General features: G+C 37.5%; 2 protein-coding genes across 3 annotated transcripts in view; one reads left to right on the plus strand and one right to left on the minus strand.

Moving 5' to 3' along the window:
* The first annotated feature begins 476 nt into the window (after positions 1-476).
* On the plus strand, positions 477-5638 carry LOC131522039 (zinc-binding protein A33-like). Its single transcript, XM_058747256.1, has 6 exons — positions 477-1103; positions 2170-2265; positions 2341-2571; positions 2803-2825; positions 2899-3017; positions 4822-5638. Exons 1-6 carry the CDS (start codon positions 702-704, stop codon positions 5364-5366), a joined length of 1416 nt encoding a protein of 471 aa, XP_058603239.1. The 5' UTR covers positions 477-701; the 3' UTR covers positions 5367-5638.
* Positions 5639-8507: 2869 nt separating this feature from the next.
* limd1a (LIM domains containing 1a) overlaps positions 8508-13771 on the minus strand; it is a 28785-nt gene continuing 23521 nt past the window's right edge. For both annotated transcript variants that reach the window (XM_058747280.1, XM_058747281.1), the window contains exons 6-8: positions 12148-12199; positions 10581-10649; positions 8508-10353 (exon numbers count right to left, since the gene is read on the minus strand). In XM_058747280.1, the coding sequence (XP_058603263.1) occupies positions 10210-10353; positions 10581-10649; positions 12148-12199 (265 nt within the window). In that variant the 3' untranslated portion in view covers positions 8508-10209. The remainder of the gene's footprint in view (positions 10354-10580; positions 10650-12147; positions 12200-13771) is intronic.

Below are 13771 nucleotides of genomic sequence, written 5' to 3' on the forward strand. Positions count from 1 at the left end.
CTATTCATCAAAGCATCAATGAAACTGTTTTCAACATTGATAATAATCAGAAATGTTTCTTGAGCAGCAAATCAGCATATCAGAATGATTTCTGAAGATCATGTGACACTGAAGACTGGAGTAATGATGCTGAAAATACAGCTTTGATCACGGGAATAAATTATATTTTAACATTGTATAGAAAATAGTTATGTTAAAGTGCAATAATATTTCATAATATTACTGTACCTATGATCAAATAATTGCAGCCTTAATAAGCAGAAAAAACATCTTTCAAGGACATTGAACTGATCCTAAAAGGTAATGTATTTGTTATGTACTTCTAACTATTCTGTAAAACAAATCAGTATGCATGTAAATTACATTTTACTTGTGTGGCTATTAAGTATTCTCAATTCTTTGTATGAAGAAATTAACTGAGAATATTAAGAGCTATAAAGAGACCTCGCAGTGTTTCTTACAGAAGTAAAGGCCTGGATTTATCATCTCTTCTGGAAGGCAAGTTTATAGTCTTTCATGCTTGCTTTCCTTCACACTGAGGGCTGGGAGTCAGCTTGCCTTTGCATGAGTCCTCTAAAGTAATCATTAACCTGTAATGTTGATAAATGTGCTAGAGTCCAAAGCTCAGAATGGAACAAGGATATCAGACATCTTGTGAGCTTTTCGTTTTTTAGGCAGAACTAGAGAGTCTACGGTAGAAAATGAGTTGTCTGAGTCAAATTTCAGAGGATGATCTGCTGTGTCCTGTGTGCTACAATATCTTCACCGATCCCGTGCTTCTGTTATGCAGTCACAGTGTCTGTAGAGCTTGTTTGGAAGAGTTCTGGAGCTCCAGAGGATTTCAGGAATGTCCAGTTTGCAGGAAAAGATTCAGAGGATGTCAAACACCTGCTAATCTTGCACTGCGGAACGTGTGCGAGTCGTTCTTGCAGAAGAGAAGTTCATCGCAGTCGTCATCGGAGGTGCTCTGTGAGGTGCACGAAGAGAAACTCAAACTCTTCTGTCTGGATGATAATCATCCTGTGTGTCTGGTGTGCAGAGATTCAGAGAAACACCTGCATCACACATTCAGACCTGTTGATGAAGTTGCACCGCTTCTAAAGGTAAATTGTATGTAAGTTGTAAAAAAGATTACTGGAATATCTCTTACAAGAAAAAGTCTTTATACACTTCAAAATATAAAATGGTAATTGTTTCCAAATTGTTACCATTTTTTTTTCAGAGTACTACTTAACTTGTAGTTCCATTCATAAGAGGATATGTTCACCAAATATATACATTTTGTAATTTATTTTTTTTGTGTGTGTGTGCTTTACTCTTGTAATTGTTCTGGGTTTTTGTTTAAGAATAATAACATCTGACTTCCTTATTACCCATTAATTGCACTGGGGTGGAATATGTTATTGTCTAGCCATCGGTGATGTATAAATATGGGCAGCGATGTGCTACTGTTTCCGGGTTCTGAGTTTTCAGAATGAGTGGCTTTTGTAGCTTAGTTTCACTAAACAGCCTGAGAAGATAGTTTATGTCATAGTACTCTGAACTTTCCAAAATTCAATGAAAGATTTGATATCTCTTGATACGTTCCATTTAAATTGGTGGTTCTCAGCCAGGGGGCCACAGGATTTCCTTAAATAATTTAGTTCGATGCTTTATTTAAGATGTAAACTTAAATAGCATTTTTTTTCTGCTGTATAACTATTATTTTTTATTTAAAACATATAGACCCGGTTTCACAGACAGGGTTTAGACTAAGCCAGGATTAGTCCATAGTTCGATTAGGACATTTAAGTAATTTTTATAAACATGCTTAGAAAAAAACATTACTGGTGTGCATCTTGAGACAAAACAAAGGCACTGATATATTTTCAGATCAGTCAGAACGAGTTTCTTTCAGTTGAAACAGCTCAGACTTACATTTTAGTCTAGGACTAGGCTTTTTGAATCTTCTAAAAGGACAAAATGTAATGTGCTGAATTAATTTAATAGAACAACACTCTCAGTTTCTGTTAATAAAAAAATTGAAAAACAAGCAGAATTGTCATAATTACATCAGAAAATACCAGAAGAACTATGGGGGATAACTACTGCTTTAAATCATATTGCTTAACATTACAATTAATGACATTCCACTGATTTAACAAGCATCAACTGATTATTAAATTTCAGGAGGAACTGAAGACTGCATTGAAAGATTTAGAAGAAAAATTAGACAGCTTTAAAGAAATAAAACAAACATTTGATGATGCATCACAACATATAAAGGTAAGAACTATACAGTAAAATATTCTAGATTAAAGCATTTTTAGAGAGGTGAAAATATCTTTGTATTTTCTACAGGCTCAGACTCAGCAGACCATGAGATGCTTGCAGGAGGAGTTCGAGCGGCTTCATCAGTTTCTGCGAGATGAAGAGATGATCAGAATATCTGCACTGATGGAGGAAGAGAATCAGAAGAGTCAGATGATGAAGGAGAAGACTGAACAAATAGACAGAGAGATCGAATCTCTTTCAAACAATATTGGAACCATAAAAAATGATTTAGACGCTGGCAACATGCCCTTTCTACAAGTAAGAAATAACCTGTAATTTTAATGAAACGTTTTATTGTATTTATTTTTATTTTTGTATCGTTCTATTGCATTTATCACTGAAGTGACTCTCATCTGGTTTGAGGTAGTGGTCAATCGATATATCAGCCATCAGCCACTGAGATATCAGCATCAGCTATCAAAGAATCGGTATCGGTTGAATAACACTGGTGTGCACATGTAGCTTATGTCCTCCTTTTGTGTTTTGCAGAAGTTCAAGTTCTCAAAAGAAAGGTAAGCTGTTTTCTTGCCGTCTTCTCCTGCAGTGCAGTTCCTCCGTCTTTCTAACTCCTGAATGTTATCACAGAGCCCAGATCACACTGAAGGATCCAGTGATGCCTGCTGGAGCCTTGATGAATGCAGGAAAATACCTGGGGAAGCTGAAGTTTGAAGTCTGGAAGGAGATGATGCAGATAGTTCAACTCGGTGGGTTTTACATTCATCTGTTTCAGTCATGTGACTTTTCATTCACAGTCACTATGAAGTGAAATTAAACCTGTTAATGACAATACTAGGCTTAAGCTCTATTTAACCATTCTCACTAAATAATGTACCTTTTGCTGCAGAACATATTGGTAATTTTTATGTGTGCGTGTTTTTTTTTTGTCACCATTTGTACGTAAAGTGTCCATTTATGTCAAATTTAGTCAGATTTTCATGCTCTTTCAATCACGTAAATTGAGTTTACATTCCATCTCCGTCATCACGAAACCCACGACGCACAACAAAAACAGCTCAGATCATGGTGTCCTCCATTCACTGGTTGTCAACGCTTGTAAATTCTGCGAATAAAGAAGTCACTGTCGGACGATTCAGAGTTCCTGCTGCCGGTGCGAATGCAACCAGAAAAACGGCCCGAGGGAGAAATTGGTTCTCCAGGAATGACCCTACTGGCTAGTTCCTAGAACTACACGGTAGGACCCAGCCAGCAGGGTGGTTCCTAGAGAACCAATTTCTCCCTCGGGCCGTTTTCCTGGATGCATTCGCACCGGCAGCAGGAACTCTGAAGCCCCAACAAACATAACGGTGCATTTTCTAACATAAACAACCGGTGAATGGAGGATGCCGTAATCTGAGCTGTTTTTGTTGTGTGTCGTGGGTTTCATGATAATGGAGATGAAATGTAAATGCACAATTTACGCGATAGAAAGAGCATGAAAATCTGACTAAATCTCCTCTGACAACTTGTTGTTATCATCGTAGTTATCATCGAGGCTGAGAAAAGAACACAACACTGCAGACAACAGATAAATGTTCATGGATTAAATATTTTTACATGGTTTTTTTAAAAATTCCGGGTAGCCAGTGTTTCGTATGCGTTTGACCACTTCCGCCACTGATAGTTCCTATAGAACTGTTTAAGACCCTACTCTGAAGCTAATTTTGTTCCCCCAAACAGAGTTCCTAGAATTAAATACGTTCCTAATTCCTGCGGTTCGAATACGCCAAAAAGCAGGAACTTCCACCAATAGTTCTAGGAACTGTTTCCTCCGGTGCGAAAGCCCCTTTTGAGGCTTAGATCTGGATCCCCAACCAAAACCAGCTCTGCCGAGTTTTGGCAAACCCACAGTCTCTCGATGTTTCAGATGGCTGATGGCCTGCTCCTCTGTCTGGGACGCATTTTGGGTCACTGTGGTGCTCAACCTGGCTGTGATTCCCTCTTGTCTGATCTGCCACTGCAAGTTTGCATCTGGCTACCTCCACCACATTTTGCCTTGCCCTGATGAATTTGCAGGCCCTGATATGTTGTTAATTTGGACCACCCACAGCCACATACTCTCAGGACTCTTTGCTTGTTGGTCATTGCCATGCTAGTTAGTACCGTGTTGCAATCATGTAGATTTGTGTAAACGTACTCCAGTATCGGAAAAGTTATGACAGTACAACACACACACACACACACACACCAAAAGCCTTTTAAACAGCCATTTCAAATTGCACATTCTGTTGCCCACTAGGGGGCCTCAGCAAATTTCTAAGAAGGCTGCAGTATGACTTATTTAAATGAAAAAAATATTATTAATAGGTTGGAATAATCTAACAGATTTGTGCTAAAAACACAAAATCAGTATGTAGGCTGTATTTATTTCTCTCTAATATCTATAGTTTTTACTGAAACTTCTGAAATCAAATATAAATTGTGGTTAAACATTTAAACATTAAGTGGTTAATTAATTTACAGTATCAAAAATCCTGGTTTGTGTATACATGTTATGCGTTTCCTCTCCAGCTCCTTTCACACTGGACCCCAATACTGTACATCCCCTGCTGTTCCTGACTGATGATCTGACCCATGTGAAATCTAATGCTGATGGACAACAGTGTCCAGACAATCCAGAGAGGTTTGACTATTATCACTGTGTGCTGGGCTCTGAGGGCTTTAACTCTGGAACACACTTCTGGGATGTGGAGGTGCAAAACAACACATGCTGGTCTGTTGGAGTAACCACAGCATCCAACCAGAGAAAAGGAGGCATTTTCTTTGACACTGGAGTGTGGCGTGTACGTTACATGGCTGGTCAGTACGCATCACAGTCACCGTTCATGCCCCGCATGCATTTAGCTGTTGATGAGCGTCTGGAGGTGATCAGAGTGCAGCTGGACTGGGACGAAGGAAAGATTTCATTCTCTGATCCTCTTACGAACACACATCTGTGCACTTTCACCAATACATTTGAGGAAGCAGTCTATCCGTTTCTCTACAGCAGCTGTTCAGATTTCCCACTCAGAATCTTACCCGTGAAACTTAGTATCAATGTGAAGTGTCCTGAATAAACCCTCTGCATTGAAAAAAGAAGGGGGAGGGGTGTGCAGAATTTACTTATTTCATTGTTTGTTTTCTGCTTCTGCATCACCATTTGGATGTTAATTGTCCATTTAAGTGAAATGTAAATTACTTTAAGCATATAGTAAATACTAGAAATAATCAGAAATTCAGTTAATTTGTAACACTTTGCTGTTCTGGGTTTAGGTAAACAAAAAAATATTTGCAATATTTTATGTGGCAAGAGAGTGATAATACATGCAATAAATGTGTATCCTTCTGAGAAAACAGCACCATGTTTTATTTATTTGAAAATGATACTGCTGAATTTGCAAGAAATCTCATTTTGCCACCTGAGAGACTTATCAGATACAGCCATACTTACACTTATTTACATTTCCAAATACTTTTGGCCATAAGCATAGTAGTTGATGTTCTAGTAGTATCTCTTTTTATACTATCACTTTTAGAAAGAGTGACAGTGAAAACATTTAAATGGCAACAAAAGCAAAATGTAGCAAAAAAGAATTTTTATAAAAGAAGATAGGCCCAAGCACTAATCTTTGAGGTACCTCAGGGTTTAGCTGGCAGCTATGCAGTGTTTACTGCATTCTCATTCTGAAGTGGCAAACTAAGTTGTCTAAAATGTTTTTTCATGAAAATGTGTTAAAGGGATAGATCAAGTAAGACAAAGAAAACGCACACCTATAGAGGTGCAAGTTGAAGGAAAAAATATGATCCAATTGAAAAAGAAACTGCACACTCACTAGGCTATTTATTAACCAACATTTCGGCTAGTAGCCTTTTTCAAGGTATCGGGATAAAGGGACAGATCACCCAAAAATTTTGTTATTCACCCTCTCGTTGTTTTTCCAAAACTGTATGTATTTCTTTTTTAATATCCATGTTGATAATGAAAAAGATTCGTTGGGATCAGCATTTATAGACATTCTAAACTCTGAGTAGGTCTGGACGCTTGTTGTCTAACCCCAATATTGTCGAAATCATACTCTAGATTTAATACTGTCACATGGAATTGATGTCAGTGGCATTGAAATTTTGCAGCAGAGCGATGATATCTCAGATCATTATCTAGTTTTGTGTATATTCCATATAGCTAAAGCTGTAAAGCCAACTCCTTGTTACAAATATGGTAGAACCATCACTTCTACCACAAAAGACTGCTTTATAAATAATCTTCTTATCTCAGTTCCTCAGTATATCCAATAGCTCAGAACAACTTGATGTAACTGAAACTATGGACTCTTTCTTTTCTAGTACTTATGATATGGTTGCTCTTTTACGCTTAAGGAAGATTAAGGAAAAGAGTCCAACACCATGGTATAATGAGCACACTCGCGCCCTAAAGAGAGCAGCCCAGAAAATGGAGCGCAGCTGGAGGAAAACAAAATTAGAGGTATTTCGTATTGCTTGGCGGGAAAATACTCTCTCCTACAGGAAAGCCTTAAAAACTGCTAGATCTGAAGATCTAGATCTTACTTTACGTCTCCTTTAGAAGAAAACAAACACAACCCCAAGTATTTATTCAATAAAGTGGTTAAATTAACAAAAATATAACATCAGCAGGTGCAGACATTACCCAGCAGCACAGTAGTAATGACTTTATGAACTACTTTACTTCCAAGATCGAAACTATTAGAGATAAAATTGTAACCATGTAGTCAGCCACAGTATCGCATCAGATAGACCCCCTGAGGAACAATGCCACTCATTCTCTTCTATTGGAAATGAAGAATTGTATAAACTTGTTAAATCATCTAAACTATCTCTCTATTAGTGCTACTGGATCTTAGCGCCGCGTTTGACACTATCGACCACAACATTCTTTTAAATAGACTACAAAATTATGTTGGCATTAGAGGAAGTGCACTGGTATGGTTCAAATCGTACTTATCTGACCGCCATCAATTTGTGGCAGTTAATGAAGAGGTATCATACCAATCACAAGTGCAGTATGGAGTACCTCAAGGCTCAGTACTTGGCCCCTTACTTTTCACGCTTTACATATTACCCTTGGGAGATATCATTAGGAAACATGGTGTTAGCTTTCACTGTTATGCTGATGATACCCAGCTCTATATTTCTTTATGACCTGATGAAACTTACCAAACAGAGGTGTTAATTATTGGACCAAAAACTTTTGCATGTAATAACCTAGAACACTGTCTAATACTTGATGACCGCTCTGTAAATTCTTCGTCATCAGTTAGGAACCTAGGCGTACTTTTTGATAGCAATCTTTCCTTCGAGAAACATGTTTCTAGCATTTGTAAAACTGCATTTTTCCATCTTAAAAATATATCTAAATTACGACCTATGCTCTCAATGTCACATGCTCTGCACGTTTAATAAACAAACTCCAGATTGGTTCAAAATGCAGCAGCTGGAGTTCTTACTAGAACCAGAAAGTATGACCACATTAGCCCGGTTTGGTCAACACTGCATTGGCTCCCTATTAAACATCGTATACATTTTAAGATCTTGCTAATTACCTATAAGGTCCTGAATGGTTTGGCACCTCAATATTTGAGTGAGCTCTTATCACACTGTCATCCTCCACGTCCGCTGCGATCTCAAAACTCTGGCCATTTGATAATACCTAGAACATCAAAATCAACTGCGGGCAGGAGATACTTTTCCTATTTAGCACCCAAACTCTGGAACAATCTACCAAACACTGTTCGGGAAGCAGACACAGTCTGTCAGTTTAAACCCATCTCTTTAACCTGGCTTACACATAATACACTATCACATTTCTATAATTCAGCACATAGAGATGACCTCTACAGCCCTGAACGTCAGCAGAGACCAGGACAACTAGATGAGCCCCAGAGACAGATCCCCAGTGAAGACCCTGTCTCCTAGACGGCCATCAGGACAAGACAGGAACAGGAACCAGATGAGTCCTCTGCACAATCTGACTCTGCTTTAGCCTAGATTCCTAGAATAACACTATTTCGACACACTATTTCCCCGTCTAAATACTGTAAAGCTGCTATAAAGCCACCCAGCTTTATATCAAGCTGCTGTAAAGCTGCTTTGACACAATTTGCATTGTTAAAAGCGTTATACAAATAATAGTGACTTGACTGTATGGATTAAAAAGAAAAGAAAAAAAAAAGACATTTTTCAAAATATCTTTAATGTTCCACAGAAGAGCATCATACAGGTTTGGAACAACATGAGAGCAAACAATGACAGAAGTTTTGTTTCTGGGTGAACTACCATTTAAATATTTAGCATAAAAGTGCTGAAACAATCTTAAATCATGAAAAAAAAATCTTTGTTGCGTTTTATTTTCAAAATCATCAGCATAACACAATGTCAAATAAATGCGTCACATCCTACTTTTTAATAGGAGCAGATAGATAAATAAGTAACACTGAGGGAGATCTGAGAACTTAAGGTAGTGTACACAATCAACCGCTTAACCGTAAAAACCACAGAAACAACAGGCAGATAAATGAGTTGCTGATTAAAGGCTTTTGAATGGTAACTTTTAAACAATATATAGGTGAGCTAAACTGGAGTTACATTTTTCTGATCACATCTTAATCTGTTGTTTTGTGAAACAAATTTGGGAACATTTAAAATGATCTGAATTTCTCAAGAATAGCTTTTGTGATCAGATTCACCAAATTTGGCAAACAACGCAACATTGTACTGTATTATACCAAATCTTTATTGAACAAAATGTACAAACAATGAAGGTCATTAACAGAAGCTCTAGGTCTGAAATAACAGCCTTTAATTGAGAGTAATTGGCGTCAAGTCTTCCAGTCAGTTAAGATGTGGGTTTGGCCTGCCAACTGTAATACAGTTGTAGTGAACTGCTGAATTCTGTCCAAGTGCAACAGTGTAATAAAAACATTTCAAAGATATTCAGAATAACAGTCGATGAACCTCTTCTATGACTTAATAACTTAATTATTAATTTCATTGTGTAAATGCACCTGATTGCATGGCTGAATAATAAAACTCACAATTTTATAAAGTAAATAAGGTGATTTCAAATGACAGATCGTCACTGTTGTTAAGTCAACTCAACAGACGTGAACACTCAGGAAATTTGTGTTGGTACACATTCACAGGTATCTATATTAGCTTTTGTAATAAACAATTAATGTTCATGTTTGTCTGTTAAAATGAAATGGAATCTGACACAAAATTAAAAGCTTACCACCTAATGTTCATACGACTGGGGGCTTATTATAATAAATACACATTCATAAATAGGCATGTCTGTTTATTTGATCTGTTAAAAGGTGCATTTTTTCCTCATTGAAAAAGTTCCTTCTTACTGAACACTTTGACTTGTGTAATAAATCATGGCTGACTGTGTATTGAGCATGTCTGCAATGGCATCAGTCTAAAAAATTATCATATTGACCAGCACAAGAGAATCAAAACAATTACTGAGCTCACCTTTAATTAAATAAAGGTTTATACACTATTAGGTGACATTCGAGGAATTCAGATGACGTTTTGTAATAATATACGCAACGGTTGCCTTATTTACAAAAATCTGTAGCAACATTTTTGCATAATCCAATGGTTTATTGTTTACAGTATTTATATTATACAAGAAAGGATAGCTATTTTCTTTTTGAATCCAATCTAATAAAATATTAATAAATGCAAATCTAAAAAAAAAAAAAAAAAAAACAGTACGGTAAATAATTCAGACATAATACAATATATAATAATAATAATAATAATGTGTCTCACACAGTTTGTAATCTCAATCTCAGCAGTGATTTTTGGCAATGCAACAGCTGAGCATCTTTGGCAAACTGTGATGTCTCTAAACACCCACTAGGGGGAGGCAGATGTTTAAAACTGACTGTGGTAGCTGTTTGCTGTAGACGGCGGGGCGGCAGGGTCGATGTGTTTGAGGTGACAGGCGTGACACAGCAGGTGTCCGTCCAGAGGATAGCAGCGGTGACCCTCCTCGTCATTCAGCTCCATATGACAGTCCTGCAGGAAGAGATTCACTCACATCACACTAACTTCATGCTCCTCTGTCCTAAGACATGAGCAGATCTTTGTTAATATCACATGTCAAGGCATGCATGCCTCAAGGGAAGTGGTGTTTTGTTTTTCAACAACAAAAGTTTCTTTACTTGCACTAACTGTTGGGAATGACATTAAATTAGCACAGATGAGACTCCTATTACTGCTGTCGTCTCCCAAGTTGAACTCACCTCACAGTGATAACACTCCACGTGGTAGTCCTTGTCCATGGAAACCACTCGAATGGTTTCATCTGATCCCTATGAGAGTAAACAACCAGTGAGATGACAACACATCTGGAAAAACACAACATGACCACATCGAAAGCTGTCTCTACTCCAATAACCAAACAGAAACATGAACCGTCTACAATTGATTAACAACTAATAAAAATGAGTTTCTCAATTGTTGTGTTAATGTCAGCCTGGAGTTAAGAAGTTATAAATGACTGTGTGCAATGTAACGGCACTAAATATTTTCATTTTAGGGTGAATTATTCTTGGAACTATGTTGACAATATACTTGCCCTCTGGCCATCCAAGATTTGGAGACTTCACAAGTGATGTTGTAATGCTAAATGTCTCCGAATCTGTTCAGATGAAGAACCAAATTCACGCTCAAAGTAAAATATCCAGTGACTGGTACTAAATAGCGTGTGTTTTCTCCAAAATGGGTAAATGTGTTAAATTTGACCGTGGCAATGTATTATTACAGTGGTAAATTGTACATATCATGGTAAATCGTGCTCCGGTAAAAGTGTTTTGAGGTCATTATATAATATTGTGAACCATGCAAAAGTCTTCATTAATCAGTAACCTGCCCCTGTAATCATCATATGTGTGAAAAAAAGTAATAAAGGTTGTTGGCGTTTTACTGCCTCTAGTGTTAATTTCAACAGGAAGCTGCAATGATTTTAATTTATAGGTAGATTTTTGGAGTTTTGCAGGAATGTAGGCACATACGTCCAATGAGCCTTGGTTCATTACACGTGTGTTTATTGTTGCTTTTAAAGGAATAGCTCAACCAGAAATGAATATTCTGTCTTTTTTTAGTCTTTGTCACTATGAACTGTTGTATTACTGTTAACTGTTGTTTTTGTATGGAAAAAGTCGTGTCACTTTTGGGTGAACTATGCTTTTGTTCTGATCTTTTCTGGGTACAGCGATGGTTCAGCTGTGAACAGTGTTGATGTTACACTCGGCTGTGATCAGAGAGGAGGAATTCCTGTAGAGTTTCTCATAAGAGCCTTCATGCAGGTGCATGGTAACCGAGCTCTTGCTCTTGATGGTGTTGGAGAGCAGCATGCCTCGCGGGTCGTCTCTAATTATAGACGGGGGGGGGCTTTAACAAATGACACATGCCCTAAATTAGCAGTAATCACTCCATCAGTGCTAACTGAATTACTTACAGTATCAGGCCTAAAGAAGGTTTAAATGCTCTGGAATGACCTAGATATTCAAGTATAGCAGTAAAGTTTTACCAAGTAGTAAACATTTCCATGCTCATTTTGGTTCATTTGTCTCATTACAAGCAAAAAGACATCATAAGTCTAGACTGGCATTGGCAGTGCTGTGACACGTGGCTCTAATACAGAGAAAGCCGATTCTATGACACAGGCTGAGAATACGGCTCATGCCCCCGGCGGATTCAAACTTTAAGTGATTTCCTGGGGTTTTACTGATTACCTTTTACAGTCAAATGAGATTTGTTTCTGTATGAAGAGAGTACAGGCTGAACTGGTACTGACATGCGTCTTACCTCAGAGGGCAGGATCGGCTGATTGCATGCTGCACATTTAGGGGCAAGAACTCTGAAGAAGAAGAGACAAGAAATAATCACACAGATCATCCACTAAATGGCAATTAAAATCATATCAGCATGACTCTTTATCCAGAGTACAAGACTGTAACATACTTAGGGGCCCAAATTAGTATTTGGGCACTTTAGCTATACTTAAACTGTGTGTCGTGAAATAGCAAAATGATGCTAGATCTTTTCTAAGAACTAACCATTTTTGCAATTAATTTGAACCAACAGGTGAATTGGTTACGGGTTTTTACAACCAATACAGAATACTTTTAATGCTGCCGTTCTTAAAATCAACACTTATTTTCATACCAACAACACAACTGCAAGTGTGACATTGCATGTATACAACAGTTCAATAAACAAGAAGTTAACGTTGAGTAACCTACATTTTTGAAAGAATACAACGTTGTGAATTTTTTTGTACAAATAGGTTAGGTGAATAATTCAACGACTCTCTCATAAATAATTTATTTCTTATTAAAAACCTATTTTGGTTAAACAGTGCTATTTTTCCATTTGCTTTGACATGTTATGACAATCAGACATTTATAAGTGTGCCCAAATACTTTTTTGGGCCATTGCATGACTTGGAAGTGAAAGGTAGATAGGGAAGAGCAGAACAGAGGTGCTGGACTAGACTGCAGATCTGCTGGCCCTTCGATTAGCCCGTGAATAGCTCAATCCCAGAAGGACAGAGTGGAAAAGCACTGTTTGATTTCATCTCCATATGGTCACCACCTGACTGAATGTCTGAGGTTTTGGAACAACAGCAATCATCGCTCAGTTCACTGCTCACGGCAAAGGATGCATGAGAAGAATTTGCAGTGCAGCAAAGCGCACACATACACACATACACCCTCAACACCAATAAAACTCACAATAAAATGTCATTACATCAAGCTACTGCTAGGAAAATGCCTGTGGAAGAAATCAGGGAGAATACTGCACAACAAAAAGCACACATCTACCGTCAACTGAACGAAATATATAGCTCATATAGAGTTTGCTTTGCCAGCCAAAAGTCACCATAAAATAAAAAAATGACAATTGTTTTTTTTTTTCAGTGGAATGCAGTATTTATTATACCTGACTCATCTGTGCACATCAATGTTGATTAAAGTTATGATTACATGAAGCAATTAGCAAACAATTAATTCACTTCCAATGGACAAAATCCAGCCCTACATATTTTTCTTGTTCGAGGAGCAGTTTCACTCGGATGGGTGTCACAGTTTCCAGTGTATGCAGACTTTAAGTCATGATTTTTATAGGGAGCAGCCATCAACAGTGTGCTATAATAATATCTAGACAAAGCGTCTACAGTCATTACAGTTTTATACTCGAATCAGTATTTCCCAGGCTAGATTTATAAGGAAAGTCAACTTCAATAGAAACAGATCTAAAAGTCTTGGCTACAAAGAAGCCCTTGATATAAAGTAACAACAGATATGAACTATTTGCTCTTGTCCTGAGAGCAGAGTTCAATCATTCAGTGGATTTTTTCCACCTTCAGTACATAGCTGACACTTGCCTGACTATGTAGCTTATCGTGTTCACTTTTAAAGTTATTACA

The sequence above is a fragment of the Onychostoma macrolepis genome, chromosome 16, assembly GCF_012432095.1.
Source record: "Onychostoma macrolepis isolate SWU-2019 chromosome 16, ASM1243209v1, whole genome shotgun sequence".
NCBI lineage: Eukaryota > Metazoa > Chordata > Actinopteri > Cypriniformes > Cyprinidae > Onychostoma > Onychostoma macrolepis.